At 42.2% G+C, this 22,041-nt stretch overlaps 1 protein-coding gene across 1 annotated transcript in view; it reads right to left on the bottom strand.

Annotated features, from left to right (window-relative positions):
* Positions 1-22,041, bottom strand: part of TENM4 (teneurin transmembrane protein 4) — a gene marked incomplete at its 5' end in the record, with an annotated part of 222,150 nt that overhangs the window by 22,321 nt on the left and 177,788 nt on the right. Inside the window, 5 exon segments of the mRNA XM_040426403.1 lie at positions 3,343-3,575; positions 10,423-10,672; positions 14,250-14,393; positions 16,010-16,277; positions 18,480-18,741. Of these exon segments, the coding sequence (XP_040282337.1) occupies positions 3,343-3,575; positions 10,423-10,672; positions 14,250-14,393; positions 16,010-16,277; positions 18,480-18,741 (1,157 nt within the window).

Raw genomic sequence — 22,041 nt, 5'->3', positions numbered from 1 at the left:
AAGATGTGTCCAAACTTTTGGTCTGTACTGTATATATATATCTATATTATCCGCCATTAACAATAGGTGCTCAACTCCTCTCCCTCTCTGCAAATTGACCTCTGCAAAGGTCACAAAGCATGCACACAACACTCTCCCATACAAATCAATGAACATCTCTTTTCTATTCTATCTATGGTCCATATGGCTTCTGTAGTGCATCTCTATAAATGCTGTAACCAGCAGCTCAGGCAAGATGAAAATATGTACAGAAAATAAAATAAAAAAATCTACAGTCAGAAATTAAAAACAGATTCGAGAAAAAATAACGTGTCTTACTATCTGGTCTTGCTTAGTAAAAAGTAATATGGGCGCTACATTCCCTTTAATCCGAACCCAAGCAACAGAGCCTAAGGGCTCTTTCACACGAGCGGATGCCGTGCGTGGAATCCGCTGCGTGAAAGAGAGCCAAGCCCCGTTCCGGGCAGCAGAGACACGGAGCATTAACATGACTGATAATGCTCCGTGCATCTCTGTGATCTTTTTACTATAAAATCAAAGTGAGATAAAGTTGTCATCGTGATTTTGTAGCAAAAAGGTCACAGAGATGCACGGAGCATTATCAGTCATGTTAATGTTCCGTATCTCTGCTGTCTGGAGTGGGGCTTGGCTGTCTTTCACACAGCGGATTCCACGCACGGCATCCGCTCGTATGAAAGAGCCCTAAGAGTGAACTTCAACCCCTCTATCACCTAGGAAGCCAAGGATGGTCTTCAGCAACTCAGGTTCTATTCACATCATGGTGGAGACTTCAGTCAGACATATACATCGGAAGATTTCCCACTGTATGGAAGGCTCTGATATAGGCCGATAGAAACACGGCACATCACCATTAGGGTCTCATGTTAACAACATAGACCAATCTCCTTAAAGATATCTACCAGGATGTCCACAGTGTTGCGTAGACTTCTCCATAGTCTTGAGTAGACTATAAGTCTACGACCAGCCTGGAAGTCAACGGGGATGTCTTGTGCATCTTTTATGGACACAGCACCAGTCATTAGGTCTGTATATGGCACTCTACGAGGAAATATCCTGCAATCCGTCGTCCTAATTTGCGATCCTACAAAGCAGATGTTAAATGGCTGGAAAAGGATCTTACCGATTCCGGCCATAAAAAAAAAGTACAAAACCCTCCCCGAGTCTCTTTACCGCTGACAGCTTTAGAGCGCATTAGGAGACTCATACGCCTTCAGTCCGGGCCCTTTTAAATAATGTGATAATTAGATTATAAATTTACAAGGGACCAGCGGTCTATTATTGCCCTGCACTGGATGAGGAGTGACACAGAACAGGGTTGGTTGATATCAAGTTCCTTAATCCACAGAACTTTGGGCTCCGGGTCTGCTTCACGGTTCACCTGCGACGACGATAACTTTTCCTAAAACCATTCCCTTTGGAAATAAAAATTCGAACGTGTAATTCTACATATGGTGGAGACATTTCGCCATGGACAAGGATTACAATTAAATTATGAAAATGCAGCTGAGGGTTTCATATGGCTTGATTTAAGACTCACTTGTGGTTTGGGACTGATTGAAGGCAGCTTTGTCGGGAGTTTTTTTTCTTCCTTTTTTTCGGTTTATGGTGCGTTAAGTACATCTTTTTTTTTTTTTTTTGTATGTTAATCCGGGCCCTCCAAGCATTTTGGGAGGAAAGCGTCTAAAACTTGTGAAATATATCCCCCTGGCTCAGGTCACATATCTTATGACATATGAACAATAGCATTTTTGGAAAATTCTGTAAATTGAAGCGAGGGTCCATCTTCAGGCGGGGTGGAAGGCAAATATCGGACCACTTGGCCTTTGCCCATTTAGTATTTTAAGGGAGATATATCAAGACTGGCGCTTTCTGCTGCGCAGTATTGATATCCCCTGCCCTGCCGGAGGATGCACCTAATTTAACGGACAAGGCGAAGGTCTAAACAGGAAATATACGGCAGCTCTTTAAAAAAACAGTGCCACGCCCTGTTCACAGGTTGTGTGTGGTTTTTCACATTCAGCACCACTTGCTTTGATGGAGAGAATCTACAATCCCAGACACATACCTATGGACAGGTATAGTGCTGTCCATATCCTTCAAGGCCATCAATATCTGATCGACGGGGGTCCAACACCCCACAGCCCCACAGATCAGCTGATCGGGAGCAGCCCTGGTGCCAGAACTACAGAGCTCCATCTTTTGTGCACTGGATGGAGCAAGTTACTGTGGTATTCACTGCAACGAAAGCAGCACTACAGTAACCAACTCCATCCACTACTCAATAGGCAAGGCACCTGTTTCTGGCGCTGGAACTACTCCAGAACCGCTGATGGTGGAGAGGCATGGTGAAAGGATTCCGCCAATCAGATCCTGATGGACCTATCCTCAGGAATATAAAATTACTGGACAGCACCTTTAAGGGTTTCTGGGTGGCAGGAACGTGTCATGATCATTTTGGTCTAAGCCAAATGGGGTGGAGCTAAGTGGACTAGCTATGTTCAAACCCCTTAAATGGTCCTTCTAACAACTAAGAAGGTGCAAATATGGTCTTTAGTTCAATGTTATTCCAGTATTTGTAACATTCCCCACTGTTGAGAGGGCACAAAGACTCCACCATATGCTCTCCAACACCGAAATGATAAAATAAATAACTGAGAAATACATCATCTAGGGTTGGGGTATGGCCATCATCTTTCCTCCCATGGTATTCAAGAATAGAAGTTGCAACAACCCCATTTATCAATGGGAGAGACAATTTCAGATTTCCATAAGAACATGAAGATCCAACTTCATCCATAGACCACATGCTCCGTTACCAATCAGCTCATCAACTAGGTCCCATCTCCTTAAGTTCTTCTCAATGAAATACCTGAGTAACAACTTGATGCAATCAATATTAACCTATTAGTCTTGTTGGACCATCATCTCCAAATACCCAAAAATCATCTCTAATACCCATTATCTATCATCCAGATGTTGGTTTAGGGATCTGCAGACTGGTGGCCTTTTGCATTGACAAACATGGTTGGGCACAAAATGAGATGTCTTATTACAACAAAAATCATAGAAACAACTGTAGACTTGAATGGTGGAAAACGCGAAGGAATTCACCGTAATAGAGAATTTAATGTAAACAAAAACTTTTTTTTACCCGGTTGAGAGGTAACGGCCAAGACATAAGACAAACATGAATTTTACAAGGGGCAATCATCTCCCCATATCCTGCCTACTTCTAGCACATGAACATGAAGCCACAATCTAGTTTGCCATCTTGACGGCTATGTTGAACTCTTTCCTTTTTATGTTATCATTTGCTTTTACCTCTAGGGTTGTTAAGAGAAGCTTCTATGGCTTTCCCACCATCTCCACAACGCGTGTCATCGAAAGGTAGACACTGGTCTCCAGTTCCTGCCACCACTTCTGAATTCTTCACAACGTCCGTCACAACTGTTGTTGACTTTATCTTGTAGACCCGTCGGCTGTTGGTATCGGAAAGAAGGATGGCGCCGGTGACTGGGTCTGTAGCCAAGTAATATTTATGAGCTGGGCTGTGGCTGGAATTAATTGAAGGAAATAAAGGAAGATGGTCGTATTAGATCTCCGGAACATCAAGGAAGACACAAGGTCAAGCTATGTTGTTAAGAGGGCAAAATGCCAACTGTGATTATCCATCAACAACACAGTGAAGAAGACAATAGAAGGGTAAAATAAAAAAATAAAAAACATAATTCAATTATTGTAGGCGGACATGTGGCAACACATTCAGTGGTACGTTGGGAAGCGGTCCACAGACCAAGCATCTAAATCCTGCATGATGTATCCCACAAGAATGCTTATATTCCTGAACACACCAACATGTTTGATCTGAAGACCTCTCATTTGCAAAGGTTGAACCCATAAACTTTCCTGTCCCAGAGGGGCTTTTAACCACTAAGACACATAGCTTTTATTCTTATGGTTAAAATATTCAAAAAGTGGAAAACAATTGTAGAACTGCTTGTCCGGCGCTGCTTGGTACAATTCAAACTGGCATCAAGGATGAGGGTGGGAAAAGCTTTATTCAAGTGCTGTCAACCCGTTTCAAGGGTAGGAAAAACTCTTTTCATCAGGACAATATTGGGTTTTTACTAGACAGCACTTGAATAAAGCTTTTTCCACCCTCATCCTTGATGCCAGTTTGAATTGTACCAAGCAGCGCCGGACAAGCAGTTCTACAATTGGATACCCATTATTCTGAAGATTGCTGCAAGTGAGGCACTACAGAAAAACTGCGGCTGCAGCCTGGCTAATAGTTTGCTGATCGGTCTGAAAAATTACCAGCAAGGCTCTCTACAGTGGTTGTGACTCCCCACAACCCCTTATGGTAAGCGCATTCTAGCTTCTACCACTTTTATTTTGACTCACTGACACTGCTAATGTGGTGCTGCCGCCTCTTTATTTTATTTTACACATGGTTAAAATATTGTAACTTCTCAGTTACTAAGGAGAATCAAAGTATTAAATAATTGATATTTGCAATCAATCATATTCTCATACTGCTCCTATGTACAAGAAATGTAACTACTATAATACTGCTCCTATGTACATATAACTACTATAATACTGCCTCCTATGTACAAGAATATAACTACTATAATACTGCTCCTATGTACAAGAATATAACTACTATAATACTGCTCCTATGTACAATAATATAACTACTATAATACTGCCTCCTATGTACAAGAATATAACTACTATAATACTGCTCCTATGTACAAGAATATAACTACTATAATACTGCTCCTATGTACAAGAATATAACTACTATAATACTGCTCCTATGTACAAGAATATAACTACTATAATACTGCCTCCTATGTACAAGACTATAACTACTATAATACTGCTCCTATGTACAAGAATATAACTACTATAATACTGCTCCTGTGTACAAGAATATAACTACTATAATACTGCTCCTATGTACAAGAATATAACTACTATAATACTGCTCCTATGTACAAGAATATAACTACTATAATACTGCTCCTATGTACAAGAATATAACTACTATAATACTGCTCCTATGTACAAGAATATAACTACTATAATACTGCCTCCTATGTACAAGAATATAACTACTATAATACTGCTCATATGTACAAGAATAACTACTATAATACTGCTCCTATGTACAAGAATATAACTACTATAATACTGCTCCTATATACAAGAATATAACTACTATAATACTGCTCCTATGTACAGGAATATAACTACTATAATACTGCCTCCTATGTACAAGAATATAACTACTATAATACTGCTCCTATGTACAAGAATATAACTACTATAATACTGCCTCCTATGTACAAGAATATTACTACTATAATACTGCTCCTATGTACAAGAATATTACTACTATAATACTGCTCCTATGTACAAGAATATAACTACTATAATACTGCTCCTATGTACAAGAATATAACTACTATAATACTGCTTCTATGTACAAGAATATAACTACTATAATACTGCCTGCTATGTACAAGAATATAACTACTATAATACTGCTTCTATGTACAAGAATACAATTACTATAATACTGTCTCCTATATACAAGAATATAACTACTATAATACTGCCCTTATGGACAAGAGTATACGAATGGGATAATAAGTGTTAGAGCCATACACCATAATCTTTTTATTAGCCTTATATTAGGACAGATGTTTAGCTCGTCCTGAATGTTTAGGATATGGTTCTTGTTCTGCAGACTTGGAAATATCTAGAGAAGGCGAGTAAATCCCATGCTCCGGCTCATTTATTTCACCCATTTGAAACGCATATTGTGCTCCATTAGGGGACAAATTGATACTGCTCTGTGCCCTGTGCATCGGAATTAACCCCGATTAGCCTGCCTACAGTCTCTCTATAGAGAGGAAGGTAAGAAGAGGCTATAGACTAGGTAACAGGGAGAAGGTAAATTTGGGGTGGTTTGCATTCATATGGCAGAACACTGCCCTAATTTATTGCTCATATAAACCAACATTTTATTAAACAGGTAGTGCAGTGGCATAATACTTATCACCTATCCTCAGGGTAGGTCACCAATATCAGATTGGTGGGGGTCTGACTTCTGACATCCCCACTGATCAGCTGTTTGAAAGTGCAGCAGTTTGTTAGAAAACATGGGGCTGAGCAGTTTCTTGGAGAACATGGGGCTGAGCAGTTTCTTGGAAAACATGGGGCTGAGCAGTTTCTTGGAGAACATGGGGGCTAAGCAGTTTCTTGGAGAACATGGGGCTAAGCAGTTTCTTGGAGAACATGGGGCTAAGCAGTTTCTTGGAGAACATGGGGCTGAGTAGTTTCTTAGAGGGCATGGGGCTAAGCAGATTTTTTGACGGCATGGGGCTAAGCAGTTTCTTGAAGAACATGGGACTAAGCAGTTTCTTGCAGAACATGGCGATGAGCAATTTTTTTGGAGATCATGGGGCTGAGCAATTTCTTGGAGATCATGGGGCTGAGCATTTTCTTGGAGAACATGGGGCTGAGCATTTTCTTAGAGGGCATGGCGCTAAGCTGTTTTTTTGAGGTCATGGGGCTGAGCAGTTTCTTGGAGAACATGGGGCCGAACTGTTTCTTGAGGGGCATGGGGCTGCACCATATCTTGCAGTGGCAAGTAGCTGTGTTAGCTATGGGTGGCAAGTAGCTGCAATAAGGGGTGGAATCTAGGGCTGCATTTAAAGCCCCCATAATTTAGAGTGTTCACCACTGATAGCTAACTCTGAACTCCACTATGGTTATGAGACCAGCTTTATGGCCAAGATGAGATTTCATCCTCTGAATATAATTAATAAAGGTTTGTGGTCACCAACAGCAAGCCGAAATCTTGAAAACTGAACAACTGAATGGAGGCAAGATGACCCCTTTTGACCGTTTATGACTGGGAATTCCTTTCAGTAAAATGTCACTAATTAAAGCCGAGAAGAAGGATTGCGCCGCCCTGTCCGTTAATCATGATTGGTGGATTCTCATGAACTAACGAGCAGGAAATATTAGATTAGAAATTACTCCTTGAATAAACTGCGCCGGAGCTAATTAACCGTGAAAGACACAATGCGAGAGAGGGTCTAATATCTCAGCTCATTGCCGGCAACACGAGGACCGGAGCCGCCATCCATCATGTCTTACAGTATGCATCAAGACGGGCCAGGCAATTAGCCAAGGAGCCCCCGTCTTAAAGTGAAGATTTCAGCAAGGAGGAATCCGGGTGACACATTCGGCCTATCCATCTTCTCCGAGCACGGCGACACGCAGAAAGCCAAGATGAATGGATCACAATGTTTGTCACTGATTAACGGTGCCGGGTTCAGTCTCAGCTAAACCATTAGATTCCCATTTAAAGGCACATTACGCTGAAAAATGACTGGTGCAGAAACGGCGCGTGTTTTGTATGGTAATTATGTGCGGGAAAGAAACAAGATTTTTAGATAAAAGCCAGAATGGTTGCTTAGTAGGGCGCGCTGATTCATAGGAGAACCTGTGTGCAGTATTTCACAGTATATATGTGCCTACATTTCTATTCCACCTTAAAAGAGGGTTTTCCGGTTGGAGGTTTCCTTTTGATTAGAAGCTGATCACTAGAGCTCCCCCTGGTGGAACCTCCAGGGATTACACGTAATGTCAGTGGTAGAACCTGAGTAAGCGTTAAAATGCCTTTAGGGCTCACTCAGACAGCTGTATGCTGTCTGCAAAAAAGCGGATCTGTTTTTTTGTGGACAGTTCAGCATGTCCACAAAAAAAAACAAAAAAACGGATTGTATTCTGCATTTTTGCAGACTTCAATGGGGCCACGTTCTAGGTTTCTATGTTATGATTTTCACCGACAAGTAAGGCTACATTAACACATGTGTTTTGTGGCCGGCAACAAAAAAAACGGAAGACGTTCCATATGGCATCCGTTTTTTTTGAGGATCCATTGTAACAATGCCTATCCTTGTCAGCAAAATAGACAAGAATAGGACATGTTCTATCTTTTTTGTGTGTGGCTACGGAATGGACATACGGAGCCGGATAGCACATGGTGTGCTGTCCGGATCTTTTGCGGACCCGTTGAAATGAATGGGTCCGCATCCTATCCGCAAAAAAAAACCAAAAACGGAACAGACATGGAAACAAAATACGTTCGTGTGAATGTAGCCTTAAGGACACGTTTCATTTGTTTTGTGGAGCCTTGGAATGGAAGAAAAGAGCCCCATAGAAGTAATCTAATCCGCAAAAAAAAACGGATCCGCATTTTTGCGGACAGCATAATATATATAATATAATATATATTTTTTGTACAACTGACTGTTGCGATCCCGGAGCAGTCTGAGGAGGCGTAGATCATATTTATCACCATTCTGGACAGGAGTTGAATCAGTGAGTTGTAGAGGAATCAAGAATAAAGATGGAGTTCCCCTTTAAGAGAATTAAGGTGGAACTTCCTACTAAGAGCAAATATTATATCTACATATGGAAGCTTTCACACAATCAGGCCTAGTTCACACTTTAGTGATTTGATCCGTGATTTCCATCAGTAAGGGCTTATACACACAACCGTACGTGTGTTGCGGTCTGCAAAGCACGGATCCACAAAAAAAAATACGGATGACGTGCGCGTGCATTCCACGGAACAGCTTGGCCATAATAGAACAATCCTATCCTTTTCTGTTGTGCGGACAATAATAGGACATTTTTTGCGGAACAGTCATATGGAAACTGAATGCACACGGAGTCATTTCCGTTTTTTTTGCGGCCCCGCTGAAGTGAATTGTTCCGCATAAGGGCCTAAAAAAAACTGGAAGGGACGCGGAAACAAAATACGTTCGTGTGAATGAGCCCTAAATGTGAACCAAAACCAGAACCGGTGCAGATCTTTCCATTATACCTTATCCTCATGTAACCTCTCCTTCTGGTTTTGCCTCCCAATCACTGATGAAAAGTATATACCTCAGTGTTTGGTCAGTGTTTGATCAGTGATTGTGAGACGAGGCCAGAAGCGCACACCAGACATAAGGTATAATGGGACGATTGCCACCGGTGCTGTGTTTTTGACCCGGTTTTGGCTCACGACAACTGATGATAATCACTGATCAAACACGGACTGTGCGTGTAAGCGGCCTTAAAACTGATCTGCAAACTTAACCCCCTTATGACCAGTGAATTCATAATGAGATCTCTTAAAGGGGCCACAACACGTGGACGCACAATTAGCGTTGCAAAGCTGATGCAATGTCACATACAAAAGGGTGGCAATATGAGAGCACAGGGGGGCGAGGAGCACTTACCTGTGCCTGAATTCTTTATTTCTGAGAGAAGACAAGAGAGGCAGAGAGAAAGGGAAGTGTTAGTAAAAGAAGTAGGAAAAGGAAGAGGTTAATGTGACAGTCAGAGAAACAAGCACCGATACGTTACAGATGTAGCAGAGCTGAACTTATTTTTCTTTTGTGCATTGTTACAGCACGCTGAGCGGAGAGAACAGAATGGCTCATGCCGGGTTTACACTGCCGATAATCTGCTCTTGTAAATGTGCCGGCGATCCCCGATGAGCGAGCAAAACCATCGTTCATCCCTCGCCCCCTTACACTGACGAGCAGGCAATTGCCGGGAAGGGACGCTTCTTTCCTGATAATTGTCTACTCGTTCGCTGTATGTAAATGCAACATTAATCTTCAGCCCTATTAGAAACCACAGATCTTACGCTGAACCAGATGACAAACTCGGCTCTGCGCTGCAGTTACAAAATCAGCCCATTTTTATAGCTACTTTTGACGTTTTTCTGGAAACGGTACCCATCTCTCCCATCTTTATCTCAAAGCAAACGTCTCTCTTTTTAAATAGAAACTGGGTTAGGCCTCTTACACACGAGGCCTCTTACGTTCCGCTTTTTTTGCATTCCATATACGGAACCAATTCATTTCAATGGATCCACAAAAAAAAAAATAACGGAAGGTACTCCGTTCAAAGATAGAACCTGCCCTATTATTGTCCGCATTACGGACAAGGATAGGACTGTTCTATCAGGGTCAGGCTGTTCCGTTTCGCAAAAAACGGAATGCACACGGACGTCATGCGAATTTTTTGTGGATCCGTTTCTTTGCGGACCGCAAAATACTGAAAAAGCCATACGGTCGTGTGCAAGAGGCCTTATGAAATCCCGATGATCAGCGGATATTGAGGGAATTTGTGGCTGGCCTTTTTTTCCTACAGCGGCCACTACAGGTCAAATGTAGTATTACATGGCGCCCATTGAAAAGCAGAGCCGAGTCCTCTATTGTTGTAGCTGCTCTTTCTTGGCGGCTCTCTGCTCTAACTTATAGGACAGGTGACCCCCCCCCGGACGCCAAATCTCATCAGCGGATTTTCTAGACTTACCTCATCTCCAGGATGCTGGTGACATTGCCAGAAGGGAAGATTCTTCGGATGTAGTTGAAGTCTCCAACGTAAAGGCTTCCGCCTGGGCCACAAGTTAGGGCGACCGGTGCCAAGAGTTTGTTACCGTCCGCTAAACCGTTACAGCTGGGGCAGGAGATGCTTCGGCGGCGCCCGTTGCCCATAGTGCTACCGATCACCGCCGGCTGCTGGGAAATGAACTGGTTCTCGCCGTTGCCTTTGTGCAGAATTCCTGGCCCCATAAAGAATAGATCTGTGTTACTACAATATTTAAAATATATACGAAATAAAGGGCAGCTTTCCCTTTAAGAAAGTCAAAGCTTGGTGCCAGCGGATGCATTATGCAAATGAGGGGGAGGGAATGGCCTTAAAGGGACACTACGTCTAAATTCTATTCTCTCAATTTGCTACTTATGTGAATGTAATCTATTCACTAATATTTTTTTCAGAGCCAAAGTCTATGGGGTTATTCACATTTTATTTTTTTTTATTTATTTTTTTTAACGGCCACTGAATTGCAGCTGTCAAAAAAGAGGCCATGTCCTATTTTTGGCCATTATCACGGTTAGATGGACCCCACTGAAGCCCGTTTTTCATGGCCGTATAGACAGGAGGGCACCCGACTAGCTGCTATTAAAAAAAGATTAAATTGCCTTTCAGGGGTTAATCTTGCTCTGCAGTGAAGGGAACTGGAAGGACCTGACATTCCCGTCATGACATCACAATGCTGGAAGCGTCAGGTTCTTCAGCTTCCCTCCTGCGGAGAGCATTATGGGGAAGAGGGGTCCTTATTTATACAGGGGCCACTATTGGGTGCCTTTTTTTATACTAGGAGAACACTATTGGGGGGCACTATATATACAGGGGGCACTGTTGGGGGTATTTTATATACAGGGAGTGCAGAATTATTAGGCAAGTTGTATTTTTGAGGATTCATTTTATTATTGAACAACAACCATGTTCTCAATGAACCCAAAAAACTCATTAATATCAAAGCTGAATATTTTTGGAAGTAGTTTTTAGTTTGTTTTTAGTTTTAGCTATTTTAGGGGGATATCTGTGTGTGCAGGTGACTATTACTGTGCATAATTATTAGGCAACTTAACAAAAAACAAATATATACCCATTTCAATTATTTATTTTTACCAGTGAAACCAATATAACATCTCAACATTCACAAATATACATTTCTGACATTCAAAAACAAAACAAAAACAAATCAGTGACCAATATAGCCACCTTTCTTTGCAAGGACACTCAAAAGCCTGCCATCCATGGATTCTGTCAGTGTTTTGATCTGTTCACCATCAACATTGCGTGCAGCAGCAACCACAGCCTCCCAGACACTGTTCAGAGAGGTGTACTGTTTTCCCTCCTTGTAAATCTCACATTTGATGATGGACCACAGGATCTCAATGGGGTTCAGATCAGGTGAACAAGGAGGCCATGTCATTAGATTTTCTTCTTTTATACCCTTTCTTGCCAGCCACGCTGTGGAGTACTTGGACGAGTGTGATGGAGCATTGTCCTGCATGAAAATCATGTTTTTCTTGAAGGATGCAGACTTCTTCCTGTACCACTGCTTGAAGAAGGTGTCTTCCAGAAACTGGCAGTAGGACTGGGAGTTGAGCTTGACTCCATCCTCAACCCGAAAAGGCCCCACAAGCTCATCTTTGATGATACCAGCCCAAACCAGTACTCCACCTCCACCTTGCTGGCGTCTGAGTCGGACTGGAGCTCTCTGCCCTTTACCAATCCAGCCACGGGCCCATCCATCTGGCCCATCAAGACTCACTCTCATTTCATCAGTCCATAAAACCTTAGAAAAACCAGTCTTGAGATATTTCTTGGCCCAGTCTTGACGTTTCAGCTTGTGTGTCTTGTTCAGTGGTGGTCGTCTTTCAGCCTTTCTTACCTTGGCCATGTCTCTGAGTATTGCACACCTTGTGCTTTTGGGCACTCCAGTGATGTTGCAGCTCTGAAATATGGCCAAACTGGTGGCAAGTGGCATCTTGGCAGCTGCACGCTTGACTTTTCTCAGTTCATGGGCAGTTATTTTGCGCCTTGGTTTTTCCACACGCTTCTTGCGACCCTGTTGACTATTTTGAATGAAACGCTTGATTGTTCGATGATCACGCTTCAGAAGCTTTGCAATTTTAAGAGTGCTGCATCCCTCTGCAAGATATCTCACTATTTTTGACTTTTCTGAGCCTGTCAAGTCCTTCTTTTGACCCATTTTGCCAAAGGAAAGGAAGTTGCCTAATAATTATGCACACCTAATATAGGGTGTTGATGTCATTAGACCACACCCCTTCTCATTACAGAGATGCACATCACCTAATATGCTTAATTGGTAGTAGGCTTTCGAGCCTATACAGCTTGGAGTAAGACAACATGCATAAAGAGGATGATGTGGTCAAAATACTCATTTGCCTAATAATTCTGTACACAGTGTACAAGTGGTACTGTAGGGAGCATATCATATACAGGGGCCACTATTGGGTGCCTTTTTTATGCTAGGAGAATATTATTGGGGGGCATTTTATATACAAGTGGTACTGTAGGGAGCATATCATAAAGGGGCTACTATTGGGGGCCTTTTTTTATACTAGGATAACACTATTGGGGGGCACTATATATACAGGGGGCACTGTTGGGGGTATTTTATATACAAGTGGTACTGTAGGGAGCATATCATATACAGGGGCCACTATTGGGGGCCTTTTTATACTAGGAGAACACTATTGGGGGGCATTATATATACAGGGGGCACTGTTGGGGGTATTTTATATACAAGTGGTACTGTAGGGAGCATATCATATACAGGGGCCACTATTGGGGGCCTTTTTATACTAGGAGAACACTATTGGGGGGCACTATATATACAGGGGGCACTGTTGGGGGTATTTTATATACAAGTGGTACTGTAGGGAGCATATCATATACAGGGGCCACTATTGCGGGCCTTTTTTATACTGGGAGAACACTATTGGGGGGCATTATATATACAGGGGGCACTGTTGGGGGTATTTTATATACAAGTGGTACTGTAGGGAGCATATCATATACAGGGGCCACTATTGGGGGCCTTTTTATACTAGGAGAACACTATTGGGGGGCACTATATATACAGGGGGCACTGTTGGGGGTATTTTATATACAAGAGGTACTGTAGGGAGCATATCATATACAGGGGCTACTATTGGGGACCTTTTTTATACTAGGAGAATATTATTGGGGGTATTTTATATACAAGTGGTACTGTAGGGAGCATATCATATACAGGGGCTACTATTGGGGGCCTTTTTTATACTAGGAGAACACTATTGGGGGGCATTATATATACAGGGGGCACTGTTGGGGGTATTTTATATACAAGTGGTACTGTAGGGAGCATATCATATACAGGGGCTACTATTGGGGGCCTTTTTTATACTAGGAGAACACTATTGGGGGGCACTATAAATACAGGGGGCACTGTTGGGGGTATTTTATATACAAGTGGTACTGTAGGGAGTATTATATATACAGGGGCCACTATTAGGTGACTTTTCTATACTAGGAAAACATTAATGGGGGCATTTTCTATACAGGGGGCACTCCAGGGGGGCATTATAGGTACTGGGGGCACTGTGGGGGGTGTATTGAGGGCACTGCAGGGTTTGGGAAGCCATTTTTAACAGTCATGAGAAACGGATGCACACATGGACGCAGAATGGTCGATGAAAACCTGACAGTGTGAATGTAGCCTTAGCGTAATACCTTCCCAACAGATGAATAGAAAACCCGCTCCTCGTCTCCTCACTCACCGGTTTGTATATTGAGCGCGTGATGTTTGTCCAGAGACCATCCCCCCAGCTTGGACGCCGCGATTTCATAACCCTGTAATATGGCGGTCCGCTTCTCCCATAGAATGAGGTCGGGGCAGGATTCATACTCGTATCCTACAGACACTGGGAGGGAAAGACACAGAGCTGAGCAAGCGGTAGTAATAGCCTACCACCGGGGGAGAGCGTAATAATACTCCGGTGATTATATCCAGAAATAACCTGCAATAACTGACAGATATATTCATAGATCAGATATTAAAGAGCATTAAAATTGCTTTTTGATCACTATTTATGAGATCTCTGCTTGCGGTCAGTGAAAAGGGACATTTCTGTTTACAATCAGTAGCTGAAAACCCCATAGTGGCCTGAACGTGCACACTCCACACAGCTGCGGGGTTGTCACAGTGTATCATCAGCGGTAGTTATAGTTACGCTTAGTGCCCTGTCCAACTTGCACAGCTGCGCGGATGGAGCGCTGATACACTAACGCACCATGCAGAACGATATGATCGGGGTGGGTTATTAGCTTCTGAATGTGAAGAATAAAGACAGTTGAATTAAGAATATTTCCATTCACTGGCAGCAAGTAAAGGTACTAGATTTGAGAGATTTTTCAGTGCATCACTGTGAGCAATCCGCTCTCGTATTTGCACCCAGCGTCAGGAAATTTGTCCTGATGGCGCAGCCGCAGTCACAAGAGCGAGCTCTGACACACTGAGTCAGAAGCATAGGATCATAATGGTTTATAAGGCTTTAAATGTTACTATTCACTGACAGCAAGCAAAAAAAAAAAAGGATTGGTGCCCGCATCCTGGCCTAGGTCTGCTTCCACAACTGATGGTGACCTTTGCTTGTTACAAAAGTAGCCCCCATACCCAGGAACGTGGGCAGCACCAGCGTCGTAGCTCTCGGCTACGCGGCGACTTTTCATGTAATGTTTGTCAATGGTGCGGCAGTGCGACACTAGACGGATTTTGTGTTCCACGTCACGCGACACGGAACCCCGCCTGCGACCTCACAGCTCGAAAATAGTCGCACGACAGCAGGAGGCAGACAAGTCACGACTTTTCTCCGTCTTGCCGTCACACGACATGTCACCGTGTAGCCGTATCCTTTAGAGCAGGCATGCTCAACCTGCGGCCCTCCAGCTGTTGTAAAACTACAACTCCCACAATGCCCTGCTGTAGGCTGATAGCTGTAGGCTGTTCGGGCATGCTGGGAGTTGTAGTTTTGCAACAGCTGGAGGGCCGCAGGTTGAGCATGCCTGCTTTAGAGGAATAACATCAGGCTGGGTCGTAAACAGGAATGTTTCCATTCATTGACAAGAAGCAGTTGCCGGATGCTTTTGCAGTGGTGACAAGGACGCTGGCAACTTTTTTTCCCCCCCATAGGAATCATAAAAGCGCAGAAATTTCCAGGGAGGACACCTTATCCTTGTGGATCCGTAACCTCTATGCTCCAATCACATCCAGAGCTGCATTTAGAACTATGTTTGGCGTGCCCCCCCCTTGCGGGTTTGGTCATTTTAACCTCTCCCGTTCCATGAAATCCTGCACACCGTCATATAATCCCCATCGTGTTACACTGTATCATATCACCTGGGTAAACGTCTGCCCTGATGCCGCTTGGCTAGATTTGACGAGCCTGCGCTTGAACCGAATTTCGAATGCAGCTCTGGATGTGAACGGAGTACACGCCAACACAGAACTAGGTTTTAATCATCTCTGCCAGCAACTTACCAAAAGCCTCGGACAACCCGTAGACCTTCTGACTGTACACGTCCGTCTTGTCCCAGATGAAAAAGTAGGAGAGGTCCGGGGCGGCCGCGAACCATTTTCGGAAGAGACGGCCCTCGACGGCGACCATGAGGTGGACTTTCATCAGGTTGAAAGGGATGGTGGAGTGCGTCAGGCTGATCCTCAGGACGGACTTGTAACCTGCGTTCCGCGTGCTCAGGTAGTTGAGTTTGATTTTGGTCCCGTAGATTTTAATTTCTTCTTGTAAGGCCTAAAAAACCCACAAAAAAAAAAAACAACAAAAGTCATTAAAATGCTGACGATTGCCCCTAAGGCACCGTGGCGCAGTCTAAAACTCACTCCTACCTAGGCCTGACCTATAGAAATGTTCATCCTGATCTTCCTGGTTACTGAATAGAATGCCAGAATAACAGTGGAGACTGACACTTACACCAAAAAGCCATAGGAAAGGGAGAACTGGGGGGGGGGGGGCAGCTGTTACTACGCAAAAATGGAGACTTGCGCACCGGCGAGCTGTGTGACGCCCCCTACGGGCACAGTAATGGCTGTGAGCCCACGGAAGGACATTGGGAAGTGCTGTTCTGAAGGACGTGAAGCTAGTCAGTCATGCATTATAAATTGAGGTTAAAGGCGGAAAAACTAAATCTGCCAATGTGGCAATATGGCTGATTTCCTGAGGCGGTAAAGAACGGCGTGCATGTAATGTACGGTTTAATTTCCTCCTGGGTGCAGTCTTCCATCACGCTGACAGCACCATTTATCCCGCCTGGTATGTAAACATTCTTCACTCCTCGATTCCATCCTTAAGACGACTCCAAGATCTCCTCAGCTAATCAAACAAATGGATTCCATTAAGCAGGCGATGAAAAAGTCCCGTCCGTACCCTTCTGCATCCTGCCTGTCACTTTAAGAATGCGCAAAACCACATTTTCGCCAAATTGAATCCTTGGTGCAGCTTTGGATGTGACAGGAGTACAAAGGACTTTGATATCCTCTTGGAAACACTTATGCGAATACAGTGCAGTAAATTAAGAAGGAGTCAATTTTCCGGCGGTTTTTACAATGTCACCGTTTTTGTTTTTACTACAAAATGGCGCGCTCTTCTTCTGGCTTCCAAACCCCGCACCAAACAAAAAGTGACAGAAACCACCCAAAAATTGGCCGCACCCTTATTACTCGAGATCAGGTCAAGACGAGCAAATGCAAGTGCATTTTTGAACAAGTATTTCTAAAAAAAGGACTTTGTACTCCGGTCACATCCGAAGCTGCATCAAGAATTCAATTTGGTGGAATGTGCTTTTGGGCATTCTTAAAGCTGCATTCAAAACTTTTGCTAGCACTTGGGCTGAACCACCTGAAAATCTCTGTGTGCTGAGAGCCAACAAGGGCACACAGCGCTGTCAGGCTCAAACAGGCATGTTAGCGGAATTCTGCTTTGGATGTGAGCGGAGAATCGATGACTACATTAGTTGCAATCATTTATAGACTTACAGAAATACTTGTACTAAAACAAAACTTGCATTAGGGTATCTCAAACTGAACTTGGGTTACATCTTCTCAAATCACATCCAGAGCTGCATTCAGACTTCTATTTGCTTCTCGTCAGCGGCTCAGGCTTAACTGCATCACCTATCCCTGCTGGTTCAGTGACTCTACAAGGCATGCACTTCTATGATGAGCGCTAGCAAGCGTGTATCTATGGGCCGACAGTCTCCAAAACGTGGGAGGCAGAATTCTGAATGCAGCTTTGGAGGTGACAGGAGTATGAAGGCCAACATTAGGACAAGAACAATTATTCATCTAATCATTTATCAAGGTCTTTGAAAAAAATTGTGCAAAAAATGCTTTATTCGTCGTTTTCCTTCTTCAGTCACATCAAGAGCTGCATTCAGATTGAACCAATCACAGTTCCTTGTGGACTTTCTTGCTGGCCGAGCATCCCTACAGATCATGCTCTTCTGTGGTGAGAGCTATCGACAGCGCTCACAGATATCAAGAGACTTTCTGCAGAAATTTGAATGCAGCTTTGGATGTGAGAGGAGTAGCAAACATACGTAGGACAAGAACAATTATTCTTGTAAGAATTTATCAGTGTCTTTGAAATATCTGAACAATAAGGCTTTATACGTCTTGAACTGACTGTGAATTATAGGTGTCCTTCTCCAGTCACATCAAGAGCTGCATTCAAACTTTCTCTTGGCATTCAGATTGAACCAATTGTGGGCTTCTTGCCATTCAGCACCTCTACAGATAATGCTCTGCTGTGGCGAGAGTTGTCGAAAGCGTTGGCAGACGTCAGGAGATACTCAGCAGAATTTTGAATTAGGCTTTGGATGCGACAGGAGTATAAAACTTAAAAATAGTAAAGAACAAATAAAGTAACAAAAATTACATTAGTTCTCCCTGTCTGTAGGGAACACTTTCCGGATGCCGCTCGCCGCCGAGCACTTACCTGTATTTCGGGTACGATAGGTCCCTTCTCCGAGCACGAGCTGGCAAAAGCGGTTAGCGGAGCCGGGGAGAGAACCGGATTCGGACGGGTAAAGCTGCTCAGGTCACAGCTAGCAATCTCGTTCTCCTCGAGCCTCATTGTGATGGTCTCCATGACGAAAAAGCGGTCCCAGGGCAACCAGAGTGTGTGCTCCTGCGTGATAAACGGCGCCCGCTCAAAACGTAGGGTGATGGAGATGCCACCGTTGGTTACCAGGTCAAAGCTGTGAACAAGATATTAAAAAATATATATACATTTATTTTTTGACCACAAACTGAAATAAAAATGTTTTTATTTAAAATAATAAAAATCTAAAATTCCCATCAATTTAATATTTGATCGTTAAAATGCTTCCCGATATTAAAAATTCATTCAGTTGACATTCAAATAAAATCTAATGAAAAAATTTAAACCAATAAAAAATAAAAATAAAAAATAAAGTCACAATATTTAAAATAAATGCATTCATTCGAGTTAAAAAATGAAATTTAAATAAAACGCAATAAAAGAATGAAAATCATCAAAAATAACATTGAAAAATTTAAAATAAAAATCGTATTCAATGGAACGTAAAAAAATTCATAAAATTTAATTAAAAAAAAAAATTAAAATCAATAGAATCAAAAATAAAACGAAGAGGAGACAATATTGAAAATAAACTTATTCATTAGAACTTAAAAATGAGATTTAAATTTAAATGTAATAAAAATAATTAAAATCGATAAAATAAAAAATCAAATGGGACACAATATAGAAAATGAATAGCTTGTCGTGGTGGGTGGGCCTATGCTTTTTGATCAAATTGTATACAGTATGTAACATAGGGGTAGGTATACTATAAATTGCGCTGAGAAGCGGTTATTAGATAAAAGCATAGTATTCAGGATGTGCGATCCAGTTTCACGCTTACATTTTATATAGAAAATAAATGTATTTATTTGAGTAAGAAAAAAAATAATCAAGGTAAATAACATTTAATTAAAAAAAATTATTGTAAATAAAATGTAATTTAAAAAAAAGTACCGTAAATAAAATTTAATTACTAACATTAATAAAATAAAAAAATAATTAAAATTGGCCCATGTTTATGTAAGTGAAATAATATAACGTCTCCTACCTGCAGCGATCTGACAACACAATCAGCGGTGTAATGACACTTCTCTTAATTATCGTATCACGGTTACATAATTCAATATATGTAATCAACCAGAAAAAAAAACTAAAATAAAAAACTAAACAATAACCTAACCCCTAATGCCTTGATGCTATACGCGCTGCTCTGTAATTATCAAATAGGGCTTGTTGCGCCAGGATCCCTGCGAGGCTCCAAACAAATGTATTCACGGCGTGATAACTTATTTATGGTGATTGCTCCCAGATGTTTCCGTACACCTCCTCTTTGTCACATAAATCTCCTTCGGTGACAGTTTCACATGACATATCCAGTATACATTTCCATTAATGCTGCACTAATATAAATCAGTTTATGGCGGTATTTGCTTTACAAGCAAGATATCTGCGGGGCTTCGAAATTAATATTAACAGGGTGTGAGCACTTTTGCAAGTATGCTTGTAATTACATGGATGCCTCTAAAAATAAAAACAAAGCAACATAATTGATAAAAAAAAAAAATCAAGTACAAAGCTGTCTCCATGGATACAGACTACAAACAAACCCTGTGTAGTCTGACCCATACTGACCACACCCATCAGAAAATAATTTGGCCGAATCAGACGATTTTGTCAGGACCGGTTGACCATCTAATGTGTAAGGCCTCTCGCACGCGACCGTATGGCTTTGTTCAGTATTTTGTGGTTCGCAAAAAATACGGATGACGTCCGTGTGCATTACGTTTTTTGCGGAACAGAACAGCTGACCCCTGATAAAACAGTACTATCCTTGTCCATTATGCGGACAATAACAGGACAAGTTCTATCTTTATATGGAACGGAAAAACGGAAAGCATACGGAGTGTACCTTCCGTTTTTTTGCGGATTTATTGAAATGAATAGTTTCGAATACAGAACGCAAAAAACGTAGCTTGCTGCGATTTTCACGCAACGCAAAAGCGATGCGTGAAAATCACCGCTCATGTGCACAGCCCCATAGAAATGAATGGGTCCGGATTCAGTGCGGGTGCAATGCGTTCACCTGACGCATTGCACCCGCGCGGAAAACTCGCCCGTGTGAAAGGGGCCTTAGGATATTGTAGCGGCTTTCTCATATTCTGAGAACACGTATGCACGTGTATGGGAGGGGCCAGGAGGGATAGCTGTCGGCAGACCGCCATCTACCGTGAATGGCGGCTGTACTCCATCCCGCGTCATAACCTCCAAACAGTAGAAGAGGCGCAAATGGAAGAGAGCGACACATGACTACAACATCAGCACACAGCTTGTAGTCTGTAACCATGGAGATAGAGAGGTCTGCATAGGAACTGTGTACACAAAAAGTTACGGTATTTTTTTTGATGGAAAAATAAAAAAATAAACTGTTAGCAAAAAATAAAAAATAAACTGTTACCCTAGTAGAAGAAGTGGGGATTGTAGAAGGTCACAAGTATTGAAGTATTGAAAAAAAAATAAAAAAATAATTTGCTTTCTGACGAATTACCTATAAGTTGTGGGCGCAATGACAGGGAACGGCAATTGGGCCGCCCACCCTGTCATTGTACCCCTCAGATGCCCCGTTCATAGCTGATCGCAGCATCTGACAGTAAGAATACAGTGTAAAATAAATTAAAAAATCTAAATTAAATTTTTTTTAAAAAAAATCTAAATTTAAAAAAAAAAAAAAAAAATCACACCTCCTCCGTTTGAGCGCAAAATTTAGCATGGTTCTTGAGGACGTCATACATCACCGCGCACGGCATTTCGTGCAAGATCTTCAATGAAGATGGCGGCGTCTGTCTCTCTTTGCAAACGGAGAAGTTATGATTTTTTTTTTATTTTTTACCGCCATTCAGGGAAAATCGATTCGCTACCACAAAGCACGTGGAAATTTGGCTTCGCGGCGAATCAAATTTTCCCTGAAATTCAGATCGGCATCCAGTTTGTGGACTTCGATTCGCTCAACACTTAGTTACAACTGCGACTGATACCACAAGCCAAAAAAGGAACACAAATTTTAAAATAAATATTTGTCATGGATTTAAGAAAACATTAGTAGCGTTAAAAAAAAAAAAAAATTACAACAAAAATATAAAAAGATTTTAAAAAAGTTAGCAATTTTCACACATTTTGCTACTTTGTGTCTGTGGAACTCTTCTCCTTGTGGAATAAAAAAAAATCCCAAAGCAAGTTTTAAAAATGTAAAACATCCACCCCCCCCAAAAAATGTGGAACTTAAAAGAAAAAAATTATCAATATACCGTAATTGCATGTGAACAATGCCGTGTCTGACGGGTTTACACCTCCGCTTTCCTTATAGACAAATGTTTGCCGGATAAATATTCAGCAGCCGCTCACCGTCCCTTTCGCGCCACTAAAGCCATCAATTCGCAGCAGGAGCCCGGGTCAATAA

The sequence above is a fragment of the Bufo bufo genome, chromosome 3 (genome assembly GCF_905171765.1).
Source record: "Bufo bufo chromosome 3, aBufBuf1.1, whole genome shotgun sequence".
NCBI lineage: Eukaryota > Metazoa > Chordata > Amphibia > Anura > Bufonidae > Bufo > Bufo bufo.
This window is presented reverse-complemented; position numbering and strand designations above follow the sequence as displayed.